General features: G+C 53.8%; 1 protein-coding gene across 5 annotated transcripts in view; it reads right to left on the bottom strand.

Annotated features, from left to right (window-relative positions):
* Positions 1-6,475: 6,475 nt before the first annotated feature.
* Prkar1b (protein kinase cAMP-dependent type I regulatory subunit beta) overlaps positions 6,476-26,361 on the bottom strand; it is a 135,127-nt gene continuing 115,241 nt past the window's right edge. For all 5 annotated transcript variants that reach the window (XM_055598557.1, XM_055598555.1, XM_055598556.1 and 2 more), the window contains exons 9-11: positions 24,446-24,567; positions 9,128-9,209; positions 6,476-7,986 (exon numbers count right to left, since the gene is read on the bottom strand). In XM_055598557.1, coding sequence (XP_055454532.1) covers positions 7,814-7,986; positions 9,128-9,209; positions 24,446-24,567 — 377 coding nt within the window. In that variant the 3' untranslated portion in view covers positions 6,476-7,813. The remainder of the gene's footprint in view (positions 7,987-9,127; positions 9,210-24,445; positions 24,568-26,361) is intronic.

Below are 26,361 nucleotides of genomic sequence, written 5' to 3'. Positions count from 1 at the left end.
GGACTCGGGTTTTCTGGTGGCCTCTAGAGAAGGGGTCTGAGGGAGCCATCAGCTGTTTCCTCATGGGGACACTATTGTTTCTCTGGGTTAGAAGCAAGATTTCCGTGGTTCCCAGGGCCCTCTTGGCCTTTCTGTGTTCATGGATCCTCTGAGGCCCTCCTGGCTGGTCCTTGGCCCCCTCACTCCCTTTTCTGAATGGGCAGGTGAATGTGGTCCAAACATCTCAAGTAGAGTCCACTTGGGACTCTGCTGTGGCTTCTCCTACCTCTCCATTTATGGCTCAGCAACTGTCATCAAGAAAGCACCCTGGACAGCCTTGAGCAGCTCTGAAAAACAGCTTCTATAAAAGCACCCCCACTTGCCATATAGCCTTCTCACCCGGCCCTCAGATGCTGAGAGGCCACTGCCTCTCAGCTGACATTGCCACCTGTGCCAGGTGGCCGTCATTCTGGATAGGGGAACACCAGTGAGACCTCCCCACCTCTTCCTATGTAGGTAAACACCTTGCAATGGGGAGAGGTGGGGCATTCAGAACCACAGGGTGATCAGAGTGGGTAAAGCGTATTGCTCACATGCCCCGCTAGCCTTGGGATCTTTTCTGAGAAAAGCCACTGCCCATGACTTCATTACCATTCTCTGGTAGGCCTCTGGGCTCAGGCTTGCAAAGCAGGGCCACCACCCCGAGCTTCCACTCAGACCTAGAAGACAGCAGGAGGTGTCTGGCGATGCTACCTAGTGGGGTCCTCTCCATCCTGAGGGGTTTCATCCTGCATTTGGTAGATACAGGGCACAGAGGCAGGTAGGAGAGATACCCTAAAGATGGCAAGGTGGGCTGCAAGAGCAGGCTTCCTTGTGCCAGATACTGGCAGACGGAGGACACTGAGCCCTGGCCGGCCCACATGGCCTGCGCACAGCTCCCTTGATGCCCATCACTGCCTCCTACTGCCTCCGAGTCCTGGCATCTTCCTGAGGACTCCCAGGAAGCACCAGAGCCTCCCAGGGGAAACTTGGCTGGCTTCCAGTGGGCAGGGCTCCACTCATAAACAAAGCTTTATGGCCCCAGGGCAGGCTGGCCAGGGCAGGCTGGGTTGGGCAGAGATGGCCCAGGCTCTACTCCCTGGGGCCCCTCTGCTGTGAACTGCTTCTCACTCTGTGCCCCTGTGCAAAATGAGCCCCACAGGGACACTGTAAGGTGTGCTGGGACAGGGATCCGCCAAGCCTGGTGAAGACTGGCACTCAGAGAGGGTGAGGGGTGGGAGGGAAAAGAGAGAAACAGACAGGGAGAGACACAGAGACAGAGATAAGGAGAGAGACAGAGACACAGAAAGAGAAGATAGAGACAGGAGGAAGACAGGGAAAGAGAGACAGAGCAACAGAGAGAGAGAGAGAGAGAGAGGCAGGCAGACAGAAAAACAGACAGGGAGGGAGAGACTGAGATAGGAAGAGGGATAAGGAAGAGACAGAACCTAAGACATTGAGAAGCAGAGAGAGAGAAGGGGAGAGAGAGAGCTCAGGAAAGCTTTACCCCAGCCCTGTAGCCCAGGAGCAGGCTTGCTGAGTGACCGAGTAAAGAGTGGGCAACTGACCCAGCAAGGATCAGCCTCCTGCCTCAGATGGCATCAGATACCTTCGTGGGAGGGGTGCTGTGCTCCTTTGAGATTCACGCTCTCCTGCTGCGGGGCCCAGGTGACAACTTTAGTGATAAAAAGTTCCCGGGGCTTGACCCAAGAGGGTGATTCTCTTCTTCCTTCCCTTAGCCAACAACACAAGGAACCCTCCACAGGGGTCTTAGTTAGCTTCTGGCTATGACAAACACTAGAACCAAAGACAGCTCAGAGGAGGGGGTTTATTTCGTCTTACAGCTTGCGGCCCATTGTCAGGGCAAAGGAAGCTGGAACCTGGAGACAGGAAATGGAGCAGAGGCCATGAGGGAACACTGCTTGTTCTCCATAGCTTGCTCAGCCTGCTTTTTGATACAATCCAGGACTATCTGTCCAGGGCTGGCACTGCCCAAAATCATTAATCAAGAGAGTGCTCTACAGCCTTGCCTCCGAGCCAGCACGATGAAGCCGTTTTCTCAGCTGGGACTCCCTCTCCCCAATGACCCTTGCTGGTGTCACACAGACAAATCTAACTAGCTCAGGGACCGTGCCCTGAGGGACTTCCTGGGTTCCCTCTCTCCAGACCTAATCCCAAAGGCCTGCCATCCATAGCTGGGTGCTAGAGACGGGGTGTGCTGGGACCCTTCTACTGTGTAAGAGCCGGCATCAGCCACCCAGTGGGGCTTATATCCAGGGGCCTGAAGAGACTGTGCCCAACTCCAGTTCCCCAGACCTCATGGAGCAGATAACACCCTCCAGGGTCTGTCTGAAGCCCTCCGCACATAACCCATGAGGTCACACTCTGACGCTTATGTCACGAGATGGTGGGACAGCTGCACAGAAGGTCATCTCCCTTGAGACAGCGGCCTGATTCACAGGGTTCCTGGTCAGGCCGCGCATCTTTACCTGGGACAGCCCCATCTGGGGACACCCTGAAGAACAAGGTTCCAGGAAGAGGGAGGACAGTAGCTCCTTTGGGCTAGAGTCGACCAAACAAAGGTCCTCTGCAGGTCGGATATCATGACCACACCCAGCCCAAGCCATGTACCAGCAAGAAAGTGGCCACTCTTCGTCTAGAGACCTTGGCTACCACAGATGTGCTTGGGTGAAGCCAGAGGGCCAGGTGCTTGTCATGAGTGAGAGGGCTTGATGTCCTGGGCAGCAACAGCTTTAAGCCTGTGAGTTTCTTTCGCTGAGCTAACACTTCTTACCCACAAATTCACGCCATGCTAAAATCAAGCCTGAGAGGCAAATACCCTTCCCAATTCATGGATGAGATCATGGAGGCTCAGAGAAGTTAAGCAGCTTTGCCTTATGCCAAACAGCTAAGAAAAACGAGGAGCCAAGCATGGTGCAACATGCCCTCAATTCCAGCATCTGGGAGGCTGAAAGGGTGGGGAACGCTCAAGCCTGGACTCCAGGAAGAGACTGCCAGAGAAAGAGAAAGGCGGGAGAGAGAGCGCAGCCATGTTGGGTCATAATTCTAATCCCACTACTAAGAAGGTGGAGGGTCCCCGAGGCTCCAGCCACCTCCTACTTGGCGAATTCCAGGCCAGTGAGAGATCCTGTCTCAAAGGAGAGCAATGAGGTTGAGGAGATGGGCCAATAGATACGTGCCTGCTGTGCGAACATGAGAACCTGTTAATCCCCAGCACCCACCCAGAAAGCCAGGTGTGGTGGTGTGCACCCATGACCACAGTCCTGGGAGGCAGAAGCAAGAGGGCCTCAGGGACTTGATGGTCATCCTGCCTATGGAAGGATGGAGAATGACTGAAGGCAGACACCTGACATGGTCACATCCAACCCTGGCCTCCACGTGTGCATGCCTGGCATATGTACACGCACACACAGACACACACCATGTAACACAGAGACACACACACAAACACATCACACACACGCACATGACATACACAGAGCACACACACACACGTTAACTAGCACAGGCCACACCAGCCACGCCTGGGCTGGACATGACAGGTCAGTCAGCACTAAGTCCCAAGCACTGTGTTTTGATTCTTCTGGTGCTGTTTGGTCGGGTCTTTCCGTGCTGCTGGCTGTGAAACCTGCAGCCTCACACACGCTAGGCAAGCACTATACTGACTGAGCCGCAGTCCCAGCCCTCGGGTGCATCTTTAAAATGTACAAAACTGGCCTGTAGCAGTCAAAAGAGTGCGAGCTCAGGGAGGTAGCTGAAGGGGCCGACTGGCACTGGAAGAGGCTAGTGGAGTGATGCAAGCCTCTGTCCTGAGGAACATCTGCCAGATGGCCTTAAGCTCAGGCTGAGCCTGGGGCCCTCAGGCCCGGGATGCACTGTGGCCATCAGGGCCTCAGAAGATCCTCAAGGAGCGTGCTTACACACACACAATTACACACAATTACAGGGGACTTCATTTTTCTCCCAAGTGTCGGGAATGGAGTCTAGGCCTTTGCCTGTGTTAGGTGTGTACTGCCTGAGCATGAAGCAGTCATCAGTTTATATTTGTTTGGGATTTTTTTTTTTGGGGGGGGGGCCGTTGGCTTTAAGACAGTCTCTTACTATGAAGGTAGCCTGGCTGGCCCAGAACTCGCTTTGTAGACCAGGCTGGCCTCAGACTCAAGAGATGCTCCTGCCTCTGCCTCCTGAGTGCCGGGGTCAAAGGTGTGCGCCACCACGCCCAGCTTGCATTTATTTTTATTTTACTTTACTTTTTAAAGACGGTGTTGCAGTGTTACACAGACTGGCCCGTCTGTGGGCACAGACTGGGCAGAGAGGGAGGAAACAGGATCCTTAACAGCCGGCTGGAGCTGCAGACGGAGGGCTCAGGCACCAGCTTCCCAATTTGGTGACATCCCAGAGCAGATAGAAAGCAGCCAGGCTGGGCTCAGAGGAGACTTCCCAGCAGGACCAGGGCCAGCTGAGCTCAGAGGAAGCGTAACTGACTGTGAGTGGGGGAGGGGCTAGAGCTAAGGCTAGGACCAGGGTGAAATCATCCAGCCCCAGTCTTGCTGGAGAGCTGCTTGTCTCCCCAGCATGTAGCCGGGGGCCTGACCTCGAAGTGAGTCACCACGCCAGCCCAGCTGATTCAGTGGAGCTGGGGGAGAGGCCGGGACTGTGCAGAGACTGAAGCGGCCAGCCAAGGTCAGGACTGGCCACTGTCTGGAAGGGCCAGCCAAGGCCATCATCCTAGCAGGGCTGAGCCCCACCTGCTGGCATCCAGCCACAACAGGCCTCTGTCTTCACAGTCCTTTGGCCAGAAAGCTCTGGCCTCAAGGAAACCGTTTTGGCAGGAGAGTTGGCTTATGGCTGAGAACTCAAAGGGCTCAGAACTGTGGAAAGAAATCAAGGGCTGAGCCAGGCGCAGTGGCACACACCTGTAATCCCAGCACTCCTGGAGGCAGAAGCAGGTGGATCTCTGTGAGTTCAAGGCCAGCCCGGTCTACAAAGCAAATCCAGGACAGCCAAGGCTGCGCTGAGAAACCCTGTCTCAAAAAACAAACAAACAAAAAAGTGAACTCACGTGAATTCATTGATGGATGAAAAAGTGAGCTGAGGAGAATAATTTGCCAGGCACAGTGATGAGAGGGTCCCCACAGTCTGACCCCTCCCTCAAGGCACGTAAACTGCCCTTCACACCTAGCAAGGGACAGAGGCTACAATAAAATAGAGACGGTGCTCTATTCCACATTCCACTTGTACCCATGAGAAATTTGACCAGAGCCAATCTTCCCTGGCGACATTTAGTCTACCCTTCTATCTGGCCACAGCACGACTCCAATGCCAGAGTAAAAGAAAGCACAGGGTTTCAGGCATGGGGTACAAGGTTGGGGCTATTTGGCTATTCCTAGGGCACCTCTGGCAGACAGGGGTCTGGCCAACATGGGCTCCCATTTGCACTGACAATGTTGAAACTAGTTAGCCAGGCATCGTGATACAGGCCTATAAGCTCAGTACTCAAGAAACCGAGGCAGGAGGAGTTCATGAGCCAGACCCCAGGCCCTCACTGGGGAATTCTAGGCAGGGGCTACACCACTGAGCCACACCCCAGCCCCTCATTGGGGGATTCTAGGCAGAGGCTCTACCACTGAGCCACACCCCAGCCCTCACTGGGGGATTCTAGACAGGGTGTCTACCACTGAGCCACACTCCAGCCCCTCACTGGGGGATTCTAGGCAGGGGCTCTACCACTGAACCACACCCCAGCCCCTTACTGGTGGTGTCTCTAGACAAGCACCCTCCCAATGAGCTACATTTACAGCCTTCTTTTTATTTTCTACTTTGGTATTAAGTTATGTAGCCTAGATGGGCTCAGTTTCTGTTTGTTTGTTTTTGTTTTTCTTTATTGAGACAGAGTTTCTCTGTGTAGCCCTGGAACTTGCTCTGTTTACCAGGCTGGCCTCAAACTCAGGGATCCACCTGCCTCTGCCTCCCAAGTGCTGGGATTAAAGGTATACACCACCATACCTGGCTAGCTGTAATGATTTTTAAAGTGTGTGTGTGTGTGTGTGTGTGTGTGTGTGTGTGTGTGTGTGTGTGTTTTCAACTGTGCCAAGACGTACATGTGTAGCTCAGAGTAAAAAGTTAAACTCACTCTCCACCTGGATTTGGAACAAGGTCTCTTGTACCCGGTGGGTAGACCAGGCTAGCTGGTCTGAGCATTTGATTTTCCCATCTTCTCTGCCCACTTTGCAGTAGGAGCCCTGGAATTATATGGTTCATACCCTGTCTGGCTTTATGTAGGTTCTGGGGATTTGAACTCAGATCCTCACATTTACAGAAAAAAAAAGCCCTTTACCTGCTGAGCCATCTTTCCCCAGCTCAATGTCAATCACTCAGAAAAGCCAACATTTATCTATAAAAGATGTAGACTGAGGCCTCCCAGGTTGGGAAAGAGTTCTTCATTGCACATTTAATAGTTCATGCAGCACTTGATGACATAAATAAAGGATGGAGGAGCAGGTCCATAAACTCCATGGTGCAGGCAGGACACACATGGCCAGGGTCACACAGGGAGGCCAGCTGGAGGGGTCACCTCCCTAGGCGTGCACAGTGGGGTAAGAAAAGGTTGATCACACAGTCTCATGACATCTGGCCACCCAGGAGACACTGAGCAGTTGGGACACTCGTGTGGCCCTCAGACCTATCTGGTTCATATCACGCTGCACTGGGGACAGGGTGTTGATGTGAGGTCAAGCCTGGTGTCAATGCCTTTCCCTGAATGTAAGGGAGCAGAGAGACTTGGTAAGAGAGATGTCTGGAAGTCAGGCTTTCCAGAGCGAATTTGGGAAGGTTCAACGCCTACAGCTTCAGCCAGGAAGTTGGGAGTTCTTTGCTGCCCCTTGGGGTCTCCAATCGGCAGGTAGACAGAGCCCTGGCTCCTGGCCTCCAGGCGCTGGGGACTCAGCTCTAACTTGCCATGTTTGGAAAGCCCCAGCACCACCCATGCTTCCTGCCCAATCTGGGCGTCCAGCCACTGAGGGGTCACGGGCTTGGCCAGCCTTCCTGACATGAGGTCAGGGTGCCTGGCCTACCCAGAAACAGACTTTCCAAGAGCTCTGAGGACAGGTTACTGGGCTTAACAGCTGCCTCCTGGCTTTCTGGGGCCATAGCTCAATCCTCAGATAGGAGGCTACGGTCTATCTGGGTCTCTCAGGGGTCCCTCTGGCAGTGGGGGGTAGTGGGCAGGGACCAAGAATGCCTTTCTTCAGCTTCTGTTTCTGCTGTCAGCCTGAGTGTTCATTTGAGGACACCTCCATTTGACACAATCTGTCCTATACCTGGGCCTACACCTGGGAGAATCTGACAGGGACAAGGGACAATGTCCTGATCAACATCCAGCTCTGGGGGGAGGGGGACCTACAAGGGGCTGTGGCCCCACTCTTGAGACCTGGCAGGACACAGGGCCAGTTCAAGTATGGGGACCAGACAAGAACTCCCAGAAGACTTGGAGAAGGGATAGGGTGGCCCCAAGATAAGGCTGCAGGGCCACTGTGGAGGGGGTCAGCTGTCACTTCCCTGGTCTGGGGATGCAGTTGTCCCTTGCCCTTTGTTTTTAAAATGCACAAGATGGTTATTTATTCCAAAAGTGAGTCCACAGGAAGGAGAGGCTCTGTGCCAAGCTCCATGCCAGGTACCAGCCCCACCCGGCCACCAACCAGCAGCTTACAGGCTCCTGGCATGGGGAACGGGTCCCAGGGTCACATGGGGGACCCCTGAAGGTGCAGGCGCGAGCTCAGACAGTGAGGGAGATGAAGCTGTTGTAACGCTGGATGTTTCTCTTCAGGATCTCAGAGCAGGGGCCCAGGACACGCTCAAAGCGGGGCCGATCCAACTTCACACACTTGAGGGGACCCCGGGCCACCACAGTGGCTGCACGGGGCCTGTTCAGCAGCAGCGCAATCTCCCCTGGGGGAATGAAAGAAGAGTCAGGGTGCAGCCCTCCTGATAGAGAACGGCCTTCCTTCTCAATGGGATGCCAACTGAACCTGCGTTTTCTTCCTTCTTCTCGCCCTTCTTTCCTTGAGTCAGGGCCCCGTATCTCCCAGGCTGGCCTAGAACTCACTATGGAGCTGAAGATGACTTTGATCTTCTTGTCTTCTTCTGAGTCCTTGTGTGTGTGTGTGTGTGTGTGTGTGTGTGTGTGTGTGTCTGTGTGAGTTTTCCTGGGGACAGAACACAACCTCATGTATGTTCGGCAAGCATGCTACCCACTGAGCTACAGCCTGAGCCTTTTAAAAATTTCTCTTATTTGGAGACAGGATCTCAATAAGTTGCCTAGGACAGGCCTTGAAGATACCATCCCCTTGCCTCAGCCTTCCTGCAGGGGGGTGAGCCCTGCACAAGTGAGTCCAGCGTCCAGCACAAACTCTTCCCGAGTTTAAGGAACAGACTAGGGGCTGGGGTTACAGATCACTGGTACTTGCCGAGCCCCGGGTCTCATCATCAGCCCTGCATAAACCAGGAGTGGCGAGGCACGCACACCTGTGAACCCAGCACTCAGGAGGTAGAGGCAGGAGGATGGAACATTCAAGGTCATCCTCAGCAACACGGGGAGTCTGAAGCCAGCCTGGGCTACGAGAGAGTCTGTTTCAGCACCCCATCCCCCCCAAATAAATTATGTGTTAATTATCTGAAATTCAAGTTTAGTTGGCATCGTCCTGTGAGCTGCCTGCCAACCCTGCATGCAACAGACACTGTGAGGTAGTTCAGCCTCCCACAACCTAGTTCCAGCCCTAAGAACGTTCTGGGTGTTCTCAGGACCCTCTTCCCTGGCAGCTGCAGAACGAGCAGCTAGTGGCCCTGTGCCTCTCACCAGGGCTCTGCTCTCCCCGAGACCAGCAGCTCACCCCCAGGAAGGCCAGGCCAGTGCTCTCAGGCCAGTCCCAGACCTGAGTGTAAGGTGGCTTCAACTGAGGCCTCTGTCACAACTGCATTTGCCTTGCCCTAGCCCTCAGAGCCACCCTGGGGCCTAAGGAAGCCCCATGCAGCTCCTGACCCAGGGCCCAAGCGGAGATGCCGTGTCTGGAGTGGTGGAACCCCAACTCACCAAAGTAGTCAGAGGGTCCGAGGCGCCCCACTTCCACATACTCCTCGTTGGGGGATCGTCGCTGGAGGACGGAAGCGGTGCCCTAAGGGGGAGGGGACAGGCAAGAGTCAGCCATGTATGGGTCAGCTGTTGGGGGGATGTGGGGACATGTTGGAAGCTGCTTGTTTGGGGATCATGTGCTTTGGTGGGCACGTGAGGGCGTTCGCTTGCTGAAGGATGAAGTGGAGAGTCTGCAGGAGAAGCCTCTGCCCATTTGTTTCTTCTTCCTGGCCCTTTCCTCCACGTAGTCACGGCTGCTCTGATCCTATCCCTCCCTATTTGGGTCCTCCAGGCCTTCTGGGAGGCAAACCCTCATGAGACCTAAGATCTAAGTTGTTGTGTTTGAGTAATGCACCCTCCCAGACACCCAGAGGCCTATCCTGTCTGCAGCCTGCTTTTACTGACACAGTGGAAGCTCCCCGTAATAGGGGCCTACCCAGCGCCTCCCCCAGAGGCCTTGGAGGTGACTGTGGAGATGGCCCCAAGGGTGCCAGGGCTTTGTCACTATGCTGAGAGCTGACCTTGGACTGTAGCTTAAGGACAATGAGCTGTCCCGCCACACTGAGGGGGGCTCCAGGGAGGCAGGGAGGAGCATGGCCTCAGGGTCATACACCTGCTGAGCTATGCAGCCCCCTCCTTACTCCCAAGAGGGCAGCAGGTCTGCAGACCAAGCCGGCTCAATAATTAACAGAGCAGCTGCAGCAGGTCACTGGCCTCTGGGAACATTAAAGACAAGGCTAGGGCACCCAGGGCGTCTGGGCAACCAAATGCCTCCCATGCTCACGCTCCCGGCCACCTGAGATGGGCAGTACACAGCTGGCTCCTTTTAGGCAAGTCCGTCCTGAGCCAGTGTCCCCACCTGTCACCTTCAGCAGCTCGGGAAGATGGAGAGTGGCTTTCAGCATTGCCAGTGACTCCCAGTAAAAACAGCAGAGCTTAGCCAAGTGTGGTGACTCAGACCTAGAATCCCAGCACTTAAGAAGCCAAGACGGGGATTTCTGTGAGCTTGGGGCCACCCTGAGCTACACAGTAAGACCCTGGCCAAAAATCCTGCTCACCAGACAAAAACAAAGCCAGAGCAAAACAACAAAAACAATAACAGAAAACTCACAAAATGAGAGAGAGGAATCTTCAGGTTGGCTCTGTGGGTAAGGTCGCTTGCAACCAAGTCTGATGACCTGAGTATGATCGTCAAGCCCCACATGGCAAGAGAGAACCTGTCTCCGGAAAGTTGTCCTTGGACCTCCACATAGGCGCCACCTCCCCACAAATCAGGAAACATTAAGAAAGGATCTGAAGATCTTCATCCACTCAGGTGGGCCACAGCTGCCTACAAATCCAGTCCCTAAGGAATCCAGCTCCCTCTTTTGGACCCCAGGGACATCCACACATATGTACCACACACATTTAAAAAGGAGGGAAGGAAGGGAGGAAGGAAGGAAGGAAGGAAGGAAGGAAGGAAGGAAGGAAGGAAGGAAGGAAGGAAGGGAAAGAGGGAAAAGGAAAAAAGGGAAGGAGGGAAGAAGGGAGAAAGGGAGGAAAGAAAAAAGGAAGGGAGAGAGGAAAGGAGGAAAAGAGGGAGGGAGGGAGGGAGGAAGGAAAAAGAAAGGGAGAGAGGGAGAAAGGAAGGAAGATGTGGACCATGGACGGGATCCGTAATCTGAGCAATGGAACAGGTACGAGGATAGGAAATTCAAGGTCGTCCTCAGCTTCACAGTGCATTCAAGGCCAGCCTGGGCTATGGCAGCCCTTTTCAACACAACTCAGTGAGTTTGACACTGAGCATCGCAGGGTGTGTGGCCCACCTACCGCCGAGGATCCAGAGTTTAGCTCTGAGTTTTCACAGACTCTGAGGCAGACAGCTGTCTGAGGGCTTCCACATCTCATTTAACACTCACGGAGACTGAGGACCTGCGGCCTGGTCCTCAGGGCCTCCATGTAGGTGTTGCTAGGTCTCCAGGGCCACCTAGCATGCCTAGACATCCAGGTGCCCTCACCCCAAGCTACTCTCTAGGAATCCACAGCACTCAATGCAAGGTGGGTTGCTCCCTCAGCCCCAGTCTCGCTAGAGCCTGTGGCCAGGCTGTGACTGGCTTGCTGAGCGACTCCCTGTCAGCGGCTGGTGCCCACAGTGCCTGGAGTCCCCAGGCACGCTTAGCAGCCCCTGAAGCAGCTGCATCCCCGACCCAGCTCCTGGACCTCTGCATGTTTATCAATCTGGCTGCTGGATGGAGTGAGGCATGTGAAGATGAGAGCACACCAGCGCTGCCAGTGTGAGCAGGGAGCACAAGCAGGGAGCACACAAGCAGGAAACGTGCTCATGCCCACCGGGGACCCCAAGAGAAGAGAGGAGCCCCACCTGCCAGGACAGCTCACAGTGTCGGGCTCCTGAACCCATGAAGAATGAGCTTGCCTCCGACTGTTGTGTTGGCAGGGACTTGGGGACTGGGCTCAGGCAGGGCTTCCGGGTTTTGTTTGTTTGTTGTTTTGGTTTTTAGAGACAGGGTTTCTCTTTGTAGCCTTGGCTGTTCTGGAACTCACTTTGTACACCAGGCTGGCCTCGAACTCACAGAGCCTCTGCCTCCCTGAGAGCTGGGATCACAGGCATGCACAGTGTGCCCAGCTGGGGATTCTTATTTTTAAAGTCACAGCTGGGTGGTGTTAGGGAAAGTTTAGGCTGTAAAGGGTTTGCCACAGAAGAAAGAGGAACTGAGTGTGGCCCTCAACATTCCCATAAACTTAGATTGGTAGCCCAGATTCATAATCTTAGTATTTTTTAATCTCTACACATGTTCTGCCTCTCTCCACAAATTAAAAGAAAAAAAAAAAGAGTCAGTTTTTTTTAATAATTTATTTAATTTTTATTTTATGTGCATTAGGGTGAGGGTGTCAGATCTTTGAATTACAGACAGTTGTGAGCTGCCATGTGGGTGCTGGGAATTGGGCCTGGATCCTTTGGAAGAGCAGACAGTGCTCTTAACCACTGGACCATCTCTCCAGCCCCCTGAGTCAGTTATTTTTTTTCTTAAAGCAATTCATGTGGGTTGAAGCAATGGATCAGTGGTTAAGAGCACTTGCTGCTCTCCCAGGGGACGTGCGTTTCCCAGAATCCTTGAAAGCTGCCACCGACAGAGACAAAGGCAGAGTCGGGCGGATCTCTAGGGCTCTTTGGCCAGCCTAGCCTAGCTTAATTGTTCATCCCTAGGCCGGTGAGAGGCCCTGTCTTACAAAACAAGGGTGACAGCTCCTGAGGTTGATCCCTGGCCTCTAAGCCACTTTTACACACAAACACTCTCTCTCTCTCTCTCTCCTTCCACACTCAATTCTACCCCCACACACGCACAGTGTACAAGTGCACACAGACCCAGGGTGGGGTATTCCGGCTTGAAGAGCCTGGTGTGCTGGAATAAAGTTGTCATGCCAGCATTTAGTTCTCTCCTTTTACCGTGCTGATCCCGGGGCTCAAATTTGGGCCATCATGCTTGATAACAGGTTGCCTTAGCTCGCTCAGCTCCCTCTGGCCAGTCCCTCATCCCAACATTCTCAAGGCAGAGGCAGGAGGATCTCAAATTCAAAGCAAGCCAGAGATACATGGCAACATAGACACACACACAGCAAAAAACAGAAAGCCAACTTAACATTGCTACATGCTAACAAACTGTTATTGTACTCACAGACCTGGAATGGGGGACCTTAGAGATCCCAGCTTGTTCTCACTTCCTGCCCTAGGACCACAGCAAGGTGCCAAGTCCTCTACCAGGTGCTCCGTGATGGCACAAAGGCCGCCATCGCTCTGGGAGTCAGCACATGCCATCTCTATACCAGTAGCAGGTAAATAAAGAGAAACGAGGTCAGCCTCAGCTTCTTCGTATGTGAGCTTGGAGTAGTCACAGAAACTCCCAAGAAAGATGTCCGCGGGGACAATGTACATGAAACCTCTACATGATAAAGACTTGGAAAATAGAAGCGCCGACGAGCTTGCCCTGCACCTCTCTAGGGTTGGGAGTACAGCAGGGAAGGAGAAGCAAGCTGCTGAGGCAGGAACAGGGAAGAAATGAGCAGGAAGATGGCCCCCATGCCTCCAACAGGCAACACAGCCAGCCACCCCGGCATCCTTGCAGGAGAGAGGGTTGGCTCGAACACCGTGCTGTGGGTCCCGAGACCCTGTTCTTCCTGTGTTGCTGTGGGGCTCTCTGTTACAGCAGCTCCTTTGTTGCCCTGACCAGTACTCTGCCTGGAACATGGCTGTCACCATCCTCGGTGGAAAGCCCCATGTCTGTGAAGGCAGCGAGCAGTCCGCTCCCTTTACACACTCCTGGATCTGCTGACACAGGCCGTAGCATCCTGTCACTGAAAACCCCTAGACAAAAACACTCCCCACTCAAGGTCCAGTCTGCGTCCCTAGTCGCCACGGAAATGGCCAGACATCCAGGACAACATGTCTAGAGCCTGGAAAACAGCCGTGCCAAATTGCTGGCTCATAGCCTCCAAGTTCCTCATCGAAGATCCTAGTTCAGCCACAGATCTGAGACAGACAGCCCAGAGGTGATATAGGGAATCGTCACTCCTAGGTGCCTGTGACAGGGTGCAGTTACAGACACTAAATTTCCTTTTAAGTACTGTGACGAAAAAAAAAAAAAAAAAAGAACATTTCCCCCCCACACACACCAAGAAGGAAGTGACTTTCCAAAGAAGGAAGCCAGTGGGGGTCACATGGGATCCACCCCTACAAGGCCAGGTCCCCAGCTTCCCCTTTCCACGTGTCACAGTACAGCATGTGGAGACCAGGGGTTGGCCGGAGTGTCTTCCTCGGTCACTATCCACTTTATATTTTGAGGCAGGGTCTCTCTATGAACCTGGAGCTCAACAGTTCAGCTAGACTGGCAGGCTGGCAGGCCCCAGGGACCCTCCTGTCTCCACCTCCAAAGTGTCAAGATTATGGGTGCAGGCCACCACTCTTAGAAAGGTCCTGGGGATCAAACTCGGGTGCTCTTGTTTACAAAAACAAGCCCTTCATCCACTAAGCTGCGTCCCTAACACTTCCCCAGACATCTTAAGGGATTCAAAACATGGTAGCTTGTAACAGAGAAGCTAGGTTTTCAGAAGTGGAGCTGAGAGAAACCAGATCCGCTTGGAGAGCCAGTTCCTGGGAGGAGGGCGAGAGGGAGACTTGCCTAGTGGATTTTCATGGCTGCTCAGCAGTCACAGCCTTGGCCCTGAAGCCCCTCCCTTTCCCGGCCTCCACCCCCCCCATCACGAGCTGAGCAATGACTGGGCCCTCACCTCTGCTGGGGAGATCCTTAAGCATCCAGTGAAAACCAAGCCACGGGCTCAGACATCGGGGGTACCGAGGAAATAGGTTAGGGGTACCCAGCCAACCAAGTCTAGCCGCAGAGGGCCTGTGAAACAAACAAACCAAGCAGCAAAACAGAACCCTCCCAGAGAGTGAGAAATAGCAGGCCAGGGTGGGCACAGGGAGAAGATGAGGGTGACAGAAGGACAGCATGGAAAACAGGGCTCGCTGGGGGGGGGGGGGGAGACAGGGGCCTACTTGGGGCAGGTGGACACATTTTCTCTGAATCATCGTTAATCTTGAGGGGTGCAAGAAAGGCTCACAACTTATGACTCCTGCCTGGGACCTATACCCAGCTGAGCACGAGAGCACAAGTCCCCTGGTGTCCCAAGACAGCCAGAGATCAGCAGAGGAGCAAGGAACCAAAGGCTTCTGTGAGAAGCCTCCTGCACACGGATAACAAGGAGCTGAGCCTGAAAGAGGAGGAGATAGGCCCCACGCACAGCCCAGGCCAGCAACCCTCCGTTCCAGAACAGGGAACGGGCGAGACTATTTGCTTTATTTAAAGAAATATCTTTTAAAAGAAGCTTAGTTTCACTTCCATACATGGAAGCGGGTCTCACCATCCACAAATGAAAAGTGACATGAGCAATTGGAGACAGGTGCAGCAGACACGCTGCAGACACGCCTGGAGCCCACGGGGACAGGCACATCCTTGGGGATGCTCACTCACATGTAGGACATGCCTACAGGGACACCCAGCTCTGCAGATGGGGACCGGCATGCACACAGGAGCCAGCACCCTCAGAGGACCAGCCTCCACAGGATAACGCAAACACATAGGCACATGCGTGTACGCCTTGGGGCTCATCCACACAAGCTGCTCCCGTGCTGTGAATAGAGGGGTGGTCCTCCAGTCCCTGCAGGAATAAGATCGGGCCACCCCAGAGACCCCAGAAACCACTCCACTGGGCCTGAGGAGGTGAGCGTATGCGTAATGAAAAGGAAGATGGCTGTCCTCAGTGCCATGAAAGCTGTCCCACTCCAGGGACTCAGGCCTCACCTACAGCTGCTAGGGGTTCACATCATTCATCTGCTTCTGCACGGATGCCAAGACAGAGTACCACACGTGAACTCACACACACAAACATGGTCACAGAGATGGAGGTTGCCTGGCCTGGGGACACATCTCAAACACCTTGGGTTTTGTTCGTCTTTTGCTTGTTGAGACGAGCTAGCCAAGCAGCCCAGGCTGCTCTCAAGCTTTTGCCACCCCTGCCTCAGCTTCCCAATGGCCAGGGTTATAGGAAGGGCTCCATCATGTCCAGCCATTTGTTTTCTTTTGAGACAGGTTCTCATGTAGCCCAGCCTGGCCAAGGATGACAGCCAGCTTTTGAGTTTGTTTCATTGTTGTTTTGTTTTGTTTTTGTTTTATGAGACGAGGCTTAATATGCTGATGAGGCTAGCCTCAAATTCATTCTGTAGACCAGGCTGGCCTTAAACCTATAATCCTTCTGCTTCAGACTGCCAGGTTCTGGGCTAACAGGAATGTACCATAATATCTAGTTTAAACTTAAATATCTAGTTTAGGCTTTTTCGCTCCCTGTAGTGCTAGTGATTGGGTCCACAACCCTGAACTGCAGCCCCCACCCCGTAGGTAGGTTTTAAAGAAAGTGATCATTACAGTTAACAGCTTTCAATTGACGCTCGCCCAGCCCCACCCCATGCAAAGCCAGTCCACCCTCCAACTCCCATCCCCTCCACCCCAACACCTTCCCCCACCCCCACCCTCCCGCCCCCCCACCCCCGCCTTGTGATTTTTCCTGGAGCTCCTGCTGGTTGAGTATCCTCTCCTACCTTAAGGAGCCTGGGCTCTCATCTGCGAAGGTGCCCTGCTCTACCCTCCCCTCACGCCTCGCTCGGCTGCCTGTCTGTGACACGGCTGGCTACAGGCTGTCCTTTCGACAACTGAGCAAACACAGCAGCCCGGTGGGCGGCCGAGGTCAGCTTTTGTGCCCGTGTTTAATGGCTCATCCGTGAGGTCTGGGCTGTGGCGGAGGCATGGCCCAGCAGCTCCAGTGGGAAAACAGACATTAACTTGGATTCCGGCGCCGCAGCTCTCAGGATGGGGACAGGTGCCAGCGAGGGCCTGGGGAGCTAGAGGCGGTGAAGTCCTATGTGAGAGGGTCCCCTTCTGCAAAGCCAATCTCTGTCACACATCCCCCAAGGGTGCAGGTGTACAAACAGTGGCTGTGACGAGGCTCAGGGACTCCGGGGCATGTAGACATGGCATGCAGGAGTCAACAAGACAATGGGGGGCAGCAGAGGGAGACGGTATGTGGGCACCTTCAGGGCCCTGCTCCTCATGCCCTTCTGGGGCTCAGTTCTCCTCTCTACCCAACCATTTCCAAGGGAAGCAGGCTGCACACCAACCCTGCACATGGCCTCAGGAAGACTCAGCCAAGCAGATGAAGAGCGAGTGTACTAGACCAGCACTGGGTCGCTGCTCCCCGGGGGTGGGATGAGCTGCCCAGCTCCATGCAAGGAGCCCACGGCCTTGCCTCCTCAGTGAGGCCTCCTGTCTGCTTTTGAACATATGTCCCAGCTCATCCTCAGACCATGCATGTCTCTGCACAGCTGCTCCTGAGCAATGGTTCCCATCCTCGATGACCCCTCTTAAGTGGCCCCATCCCTGTTGACCTCCACCAAAGCCCCCATCCTTGCTGACATCATCTCAAGGGGGAAATCAGCCAAGGTGTCCATCCATGGGGAAGGCTAGCTGGACGGTGGGGGGGGGGGGAGCAGAGGTGCTGTTAGCCAGAACATTGGGCCATCAAGAGAGAGAGGTCAGAGAAGATGGGGGCCATTGAGATGATGTGGCATCCTTTGGTGAGTGTCCCACATCTACAAGTCTGGAGAGCATCAGCCTGGTAGGCACAGCTTCCTGCCCCTGCCATACTCTACTCCTCTTTGCCAGTTAGGGCTAAGGGCGCCGGCGAGCCTCCACACACAGCTGCCTCCTGCCGGGCATCGGGGGAAGTCAGCGAAGCCCTGTGGGGATCTGACTGCTCCGCCGGGATCCGTGGCCAGCGCCATGCCCAGATCTCAGGTCCCCAGCCCCGAGGAGACCCACCAGCTGCAACCCAGCATGCTGAATGTGTGCGCACACGAGCCTAGGTGACACATGTGCCAGAGTGTGAACACAAGTGGTTGTGCTATGTACGCGAGTGTGTGAGCTGCTGTGTGATGCTGTGTGGGTGTCTGTGCTGTGTGAACAAGTGTGCGTGAGAGAGCGCACGTCGTTCTGTGCATGAACACAGGCACTGGGCTCATATGACTGTGCATGTCGGTGTGCCGAGCGTGCATGCCATTGTGTGCCTGCGGCTTGTGAGTGAGCACGCATGCATGTGTGTGTGCCATGTGCACTCGGCTTTGTGCTGAGCGAATGTTGTCTGCGTGTGTGAGTGTGTTGTGCCCAGGAGCGTACAGCCAAGTATGTGGAAGCGATTGTGTGCTGTGTGTGTGACGGCGTGCGGTGTGGGAATGGTGCCGTGCTTTCTGCGCGTGTGCGCCACTGTGCTGTGCGCATGTACTCTGCGCAGTGTGTGGACCGTCGGTGTGAGCGCTGGGCGTGCTCGCCTGCTTTCGATGGACTCCGGTTGTACTGCTCAGGCTTGTCTTAAACTCCTGGGCTTAAGGAATCCTCTTGCCTCAGCCTCCCACCTAGCGGGAACACTGACAGATGCGCAAACACCACACCCTGGGGGCCAATGCCACCAAACTGTCCCTGTAGATATGTTTAAAATGTAAACTTCTTGAGACCTACATTTTACCACTGGAATTCCAGTCTTGGTTCACTCCACCCACAGCCCTGCCCATGCCCTCAGGATCCGACTCTGGCATCCTCCACATCCCCTTACCTGGCAGGACCCAGCCCCACCATGCTGCTGGCAGTCTCTTCACCTCCTGTTGCTCTGCCCTGACTGGGCCCAGCCCGTTTCCTGGGGGTGTGGAGACCTCACTGCTGATGACAGCCATTCCTCATTTGAAGCCTTTGAACTGAGTCCCAGACAGCGCCAGGTCTTTGGACAAGCAATGGCCAGTTCATGGCAGTCTTGGGAGGGAAGCCAAGGTCAGAGGTCAGAAGATAGCTCCTTGGAAGGACCACCGTTCACCCCTGCACTGTGCTCCTGTGTACAGCTTCCCATCGGAGAAGCTCGAGCCTAACAGTCATGCTTCCTGGTGTTACAAGGCCTGTACGGAGGGCATTAGAGATGCTGAAGGGTTGCATGGGCAGCCAGGAGATGCAGTAGTCCACAGACTGACTCGTCCAGACTGGCTTATCCAGTTTGTGCATCTGTTTGGGTTTCCCAGCAAAATACCCGTCTTCATAGCAACAGCCTCTGCACAGTGTTTAAGGCGCCTCTGAGGAGCCAGGAGTCTCAGCTGGGTAATCCCGGACTGTGGAAGCCAGCAGATACATTCCACATCTGTCTCACTGGGGACACACGTGGCTTGCAGGGCAAAGATGATGGGAAATTGGATCCCAATGTCTGCAACAGAGGCCTGGGATGTGGGGGCTGCTGGGTCTCTGGAGAAGTGGAAGGAATGGGACCAATGACACTTTTTGATACTGGATTGGAAGGAATGTTCCATATTCCTTGGAAGGAATATTCCATCTTTCTTTCTCTCTTTCTTTCTTTTTCTTTTTTCTTCCTTCTTCTTTTCCTCTTCCTCCTTTTCTTCTTTTTCTCCCTCTTCTTTTTCTCCTCCTCCTCCTTCTCTTCCTCCTCTTCTTCTTCCCCCACTTCTTCATTGATAAAAGGTCTCGTGTAGTCCAAGAGGCCAGGCCGGCCTCAAACTGGATATGTAGCCAAGAATGACCTTTAACTTTTATTCCTCCTGCCCAAACCACTAAAGTGCCGGAATCACACAGAAGTACCCTCATACCCAGTTTATGTGGTGATAGGGATAGAGCCCAGAGCTTTGTGCATTTGAGGCAAGCATTTTACCAAATGAGCACATCCCCTGCCCTCTTTTTGTTTTTATTTATTTATGTATCATTAGATCAGGTCTCACTCTTACAAGACAGCTTGCTGCAGAGGCCCTGAGTCCTGAAACAAATCTCTGGAGCCAAAGGATAGTGTGAGCTCTGGAAGGTTTGCCAATGTGAGCCATTATGGTCTGACCATCTCATCCAAAGGGCAGGTTCCCCTGCTTCCTTCCCAACACCCAGCCACTAGGAGAGTACAGCTGTGATGTACCCAGGACGGAGCCTTGGCAAATAAGCCCTAGGAGGACTCCTTCCACACCAGGCTAAGGGGAGCAGAGTCCTGCTGACTCAGAGTGACCATGTTAGCTTTCCATGAGAAAGGAGGTGGCTCCGAGTCCCCAGACAGTGGGCTATGCTAGGGGCTTCCCAGGCCCACTGGATGGGGTCTGAGCAGAGGGCACTCATGGTCACCAAAGGGTGCAGGCATGGTGAAGCCAGACCCCTGAGGACCCTGACAGCTCATCGCAGTGACTCCAGTCAACCAGTCGGAAAACTCTGGTGAACGAGATCACCCAGTGCCAGATGCACACAGTGAGAGCAATGCCGCTACCACTGAGAAGGCCCCCACACCTTGGAATCACTAGGCACAGGGGAGTTCAGAGCCCTGCTTGGCTCTTGGAAGTTCCTTCCAGCCCAGTTCAGAGACAAATTCACAGAGTTGCCAGAAGTGCCCCCCAAACCCCCACGGCATCGTGATTCCTCCAGAGTGGGGGTCAAGGAGCCCCACCACATGGTCCCAAGGCAGGGAGGACAGGCCTGTATCTCCACTAAGGATGGGTGCTCCAGCAGCCCAGTCCTGATTAGGACAGAGCAGCCAGCCAAGTCCCTTGGGAGACTAAGGCACCGGATGACCCCTGTTGACTCATCACGAGAGGAGTTTGGGATACTCAGGCAACACACGCTGTTGTCACATCGAATGCATATCATGCACATACCCCAAAAGGCAATCTTACAACACCACACACTTCCAGTGTCATGTGCCCCATTCCAGGCATGCTCAGCTACGTGTGCACCAAACAGCAGGAGTGTTTGCCAAGTGCCCTCTGTGGTCCAGTATCAGGAGCTCCAGCTCACCTGGCACCTGTCCATAAGGTGCCATCCATAAGACACCTTTCCTACCTCACAAGCTTCTACTTGCACTTCGGCACCCCAGTCCCCCGCCTGCCTCCTCTTCCTCATCTACTGGCGGCTTTTTCTCGTGACTGTGGCCCATCTGTCACCTGGAGACAGCTTCTCGCCTTTCTGGCGGCCTTGCTTCTACCACAATCCCTTGTTCAATTTGTTCTCCATCCATGACAGCATGTGATTTCTTGGCAAGTAACACACACTCTACCAAGCACCTCAAACCCAGAATAAAACTACCCGAAAGGCACTGGCTAGTGGGGCTGTAACAACTCCCCCCAAATTCCCTGTGGTCCCTCTACTCAGTCAGTTCTACCCCAGACCCAGGACCCAAGACCCTCACTCCCCAGATCCAGTTCCTGTCCATATCTCCGAGACGTCCTGGATCCAGACATATAGTGTCCTTCCCAAAACCCCACCTCATTGCTCTCCTGTCCTTCATCTGTGCCTGGCTTTCTTAGGACCCCTTGTGCTTGCCGGTGCTTGCCACACGTACAGCCAAAGTTGCTGATGCTAGAGAAATATCCGAAGCTTTACACAACTCTAGCATGCCCACAACCCTTCTCTAGACACTACTTACTCCCCCAAAGAGCGGAGGAACCAACGGAACGACGTTAAAAACAGCTCAAGGAGCCCTGGGAACAGCAGTGACAGTGAGTAAGGACCGTGAGGCGTAAACACACTCTGTGGAGCCGCAGTGCCTGGTGCGTAGTAGGGCAGGCACGGGTCCAGACTCAGTGACCTTGAGCAGAGCAAACACGTCCTTCAGGGGTGTCTGGGTGCAGTGTTTGCCTGGCCTTCTTCCTGCGAAGGTGTCTCCGTGCCCCAGCACCAGGCAGGCGCTATGAAGATAGGGCTGTGTTCCCAGACCTGGGGGCAGCTGAGAAATGTGCTGTTTTGCAGCCGCTTCAACACTGTGGACATTCATAAAATTAATTTGCTAAGCAAGGAGATAAATCCAACGCTGTGTTCCCATGGCAACACCTCCCATGCTGCCCAATTTCTGTCCTGGGATTTTATGGGAAGTCACCCTTCCTGGCCCAGCTGCTTCCCTGGCTGCTCAGGGCCCAGGAACTGGAGGGTGGGGGTGTGGCAACTCCAATTGAGGAATGCAGGTCTGGAATCTGAGCTGCTGAGAACTTGCTTCTCTCACCCAGCCCCTCACTCCTCCTGGGTTTTCCTGGAGAGCCTAGGAGACCTTGGATCCAGATGAGGTCACCCGTGCCTGTAGGTCCTGGCAAGGTCAGCCCAAGCCCAGGGTACCCCTACTGGGAGGCCAGCTACAGTCTGTGTCCTGCTAAACACAGGGCCAGGCCAGCAGAGGCTTTGTCCCATCTCAAGGGTTCCCAGCTCAGGATGGCTCACCCGAGGCTGCAAACAGAGGAACAAGGCCGAAGGGGGAGCTCACAGCAGGGAGTGAGTTCAGAGAGCAGAGGGAACCTGAACCTCCCCACTGGTGCCTTCCACCTTTGTGTCCTAGGCGCCTGGGTCCTACAGGAGGCGAGCCCAGCCCCTGCCCTTCTGCTGAGTGTTTTCTAGAAGCTCTGAGGATCAGGTGTCTGAGAAGCTGGCAGCTTCCCCACCCAGCTCAGGGACAGCTGGTGTGAATTCAGCGATGAGAAACAAGCTACTTGGCCTCTGAGGGCTCAGCCCTCCAGAGACCCCTGTGAAGTACATGAACTGCCTGTCCCCCTCCCTAATCTGCCAGTCTGACTGTAGTAGTGAGTCTAGGGGCCAATGGTATTAACCCTCCTCTGGATGTCCCCAGAAACAATCACACCTTGTTGGCACAGCAGGAGCCAGGCCCACATAAGCAGCCAGTGTCATGTCCTGGCAGCTCTCAGAGCGCTGAGGATCAGGGTCAGGTAGAGAGCCTGCCCTCGGGGGCAGGGGACAAGGAAGAGAGATGTGGACTTCGTAGCCAGGTTTCCCAAAGCTACCAGTGTCCTTCCTGAGCAGACAAGGACACAGTTTACGAAACTACTTCAGAAAATCCACACTAGGAAAATGTGACAACTCCAGCATGGGGCGTGGCTGAGACAGGACAGGCAGGGGCAGCGAGGGAGTGAGGGAAACAGGAGACTGCACGCCTCGAGGAGAGGAGGTCAGACATGGCAGCGTCCCAGGGAGAGCTCCATTTGACCTGCCATGCACAGCTGGCTGAGATGTGGCCAAAGCCTCCCCCAAGCCACGTGAATAAGCTGCACAGTCCCCTGCTGTGTATTCTGGTCCCTGGACCTGGGGCCTGTCACTTGACTTCATAGATTCAGCTGAGGAAGAAAGGTATTTAAAAAGCCACGGTTGCCAAGGAGACCACTTCAAACACATCTTATAAGGTTGTGAAAACTATTCCTTCCCCTGGGGTTGGGTTCCATCGAGGTGGCCCAGACAATACACTGTTCATGTGGTCCAGGCCCAACCTCTCCTTCATCTCCAGTCAATGAAAGCTGACGCTGATTGATGTTAAGGCCACCTGAGAAGCAGCGGCCTTCTTGGAAACCTTTTTGCACTGGGGACTTATGGAAAAGCGGGTCCCAGCTCAGCCCCACTGCCTGAGACTCCCCCAAGGTCACTGGCAGTCCACACATGTCCTCAAGCAGCAGATCCTTCTGGAAGATCGGGGGCACCCTGAGGTCAGATCTCACACCTTCACCAGGGAGATGTGAAGGGAGAGGAGGAACACAAAGCAGAGCGGGGGCACGGCCCGCTATTCTAGCACTCAGGAGGCTGAGCAACAGGACGACCTCAAGTTCAAGACCAAACTGGTCTATAGAGTGAGACTGTGTCTCAAAAAGCCAAAGAGAGGACGGGGGAGCGGGGGACACCTTAGAGGACAAAGTGCTCACGGTACAGGCATGAAGACCCGAGTTTGATCCCAGCACACATAGGATATGCTACTACATAAGCCCGGAATTGGGGGAGTAGAGACAAGAGGATCATGGGGCCACCTGGCTTCCTTCCATTGTTGTTTTTCTCTCTCCCTTTCCCCCCCTCATTGAGACAGGTTCACTCCACACAGCTTAGGTTGGCCGAGAGCCCTCAATCTTCCTGCCTCGGTCTTCCAAACAGTGGGATTATGGGTGTGGGCCGTCACATGCAGCATGCATCATGCATTCACCTCTCAACCCGAAGATGAGCTTCTATAGACTTCTAGAACAGCACCACACCGAGGCTGACCAAACAGAGTCCAAACACAGGACTTTGAGAACCGTGGGGGTAGGGGCAGGAGACAACATCGTGGGGTAAGGCTGGGGGCAGATGCCCTCGTGACAGGCAGGCTGGAAGTTCTGCACGGCTCTCACTGGGATGTCAGCCATCATCCTGGGCCTTGGAGCCTGAGAACTAAGCATCTTCTAACGGGTGAATCGTCAGATAGATGTCCCTGACATGATGGTACCTTTCTTTCTAAAATGGTCAGGGATGGCCCCTTGGGTTTGAGTTCTTTGTGGAGCCAATGAAACCAACACACATATACACACAGAGACAGAGTTAGTAGTGCAAAAGGCCAGAGTCGTGGGGCTTCGAGGTGCTGGGATGAAGGAAGTGGGCTCATTCTAGTTTGACCAGAACACTCATTTGCTCTACCCACAGTTCTAGTTGTCTCTTTATCTTGACAGCAGATGACCCTGTGACAGAGGTGTGAGGCTGTCACCCCAGCTCTCCCAGGGGATACTTGGGAGACTTCGTGGAGCATGTAGGATGAGGTGGAGGTGCTAGGTGAGGGGAGCAGAGAGCAAGCCAGCAGCGGCACCGGCCTCCACCCAGAGGCTGCGCAGAGCCCACTGGCAGCACCAGCCTGCACAGGACTCACCTCTGTGATGATGTAGAAGTCATCCCCGGGCTCCCCCTGAACAACGATTTTCTCTCCATCTTCAAACTGCACAGGCTCCAGGGCATCGGCTACAGTCAGGCGTTCCCACTTCTCCAGGGACTCTGCAGGAAGATACAAGGGGTCACGGGCCACACCTCACTACCATGGCGTCCTTGGATACATCTTTAAAAGCCCAGTTCTCAGATCCCTGATGGTGATCTAAGATGGTGATCCTCAGAGGTGACAGATAATGCTGCAGTAAAACCACAGACCGCTGAAATGCCAGATCTAACCCTTCAACACAGGCTGGCTCCTCCACCACTAGCTTCTATCCAAGATGTGCTCTTGAGATAAGCTGCTTGTGGTTGCCCAGGTCTGCATCCCAGCTACTCAGGAGGCTGAGGCAGGAGTATTACATTCAAGGCAGGCCTAGGATAGACAGTGAGCTCAAGGGCAATCTGCATAATTCAATGAGATTTTGGCTCAAATGAAAAAGAAAAAAGAATTCTGAAGATGAAACTCAGCAGTAGAGCACCTGCCTAGAATCCCCCAGTGAGGGGCTGGGGTGTAGCTCAGTGGTAGAGCCCCTGCCTAGAATCCCCCAGTGAGGGGCTGGGTGTGGCTCAGTGATAAAGTACTTGCCTATCATGTGCCAGGCCCTGGGTTCTATCCTCAATACAAAAATATAAAGCAAGATACATTTGACTCCTACTTAATTTTTTCTTGGGAGATAAAGTTTGAAAGCAGTCAGCAATGACTCCATAATGTAAACAGTAGACACTGAATATTGAGTCAATATTCACTTAGACAGAAATTACTTTCTCTCCTAAAGAGCAGGACTCAGGGTAGAATACCAGGCATGTTTCACTACTACTGCATACTCAGCAGAGCAAGCAGAACTGTCCCACTCAGCAGCATCCCTCTCAAGTCCCAGTCAGGACAAGGACTGGGAGGTGAGTGTGTGTGTCTTTCTGTGTGTGTGTGTGTGTGTGTGTGTGTGTGTGTGTGTGTGTGTGTGTGTTTGCATAGGTGCATGTGGAGGTCCAAAGTTGGTGTCAGGAATTGTTCTCCATTGTTCTTCAACCTTATTTACTGAGGCAGGGTGTCTCAATCAAATTCAGAGCTCCCTGATATGACTAGTCTCTTGCTCACCAGCTTGCTCTGGTTTCCCATCTCCACTTTCATCCAGCATTTCTGTGGATGATGGGTTCCAAATTCTAGGCCTCATTCTTGCTCAGCATTTGAACTGCTGAGTCGTCTCCCCAGGTTCTTGTTTGTTTTCGAGACAAAGCCTCACTCTATATTCCAGGTTGGACTTAAACTCACTGCCTGATGGTTAGTTTCAATTGACAAAGTAACCTGGGAAGAGTCTCAAGGAGCGATTGCCTAGGTTAGGCTGGACTGTGTACATGTCTGTTGGGGGAGGGGGTGTCTGAATTGTCTTAATGGATATTGGAAGACCCAACCTAAGATACACCATCCCCTGGTTTTGGATCAGGAGTAGAGCAGGCCAGCTGAGCCCCAGGCACAGACACACTCATTCTCTCTCTGCCTCTGACTGCGAATGTGATGTGAAGAGCCGCCTCCAGCTCCCGCCTCTGTGACTTCTCCATGAGGCACTCTACCCTAGAACTCTTTCTCCCCCAAGATACTTTTCATCAGCGTGTTTTACCACAGCACCAGAGAACTACTACGACACACTGTGGAGCCGAGGCTAGCTCGTGGCAATCCTCTTGCCTCAGCTTCCTAGATGCTGGGTTTTCAAGACTGAGCCACCACGACAAAGCTCTGATGCAGTGAGACTCACAAGAGACACACCTGCCACTATTTTAGGCAAAGATATTTCATCCTGATGCCAAGGAGTTGATCTTTAAAGGCGTGTAAATGCAGCGGGCCCCTGCAGTCTGCAAATGGCT

The sequence above is a fragment of the Psammomys obesus genome, unplaced genomic scaffold (assembly GCF_907164565.1).
Source record: "Psammomys obesus unplaced genomic scaffold, mPsaObe1.curated_primary_1811, whole genome shotgun sequence".
NCBI lineage: Eukaryota > Metazoa > Chordata > Mammalia > Rodentia > Muridae > Psammomys > Psammomys obesus.
The sequence above is the reverse complement of the archived record's forward strand: the minus strand, read 5'-3'. Positions and strand labels throughout refer to the sequence as shown.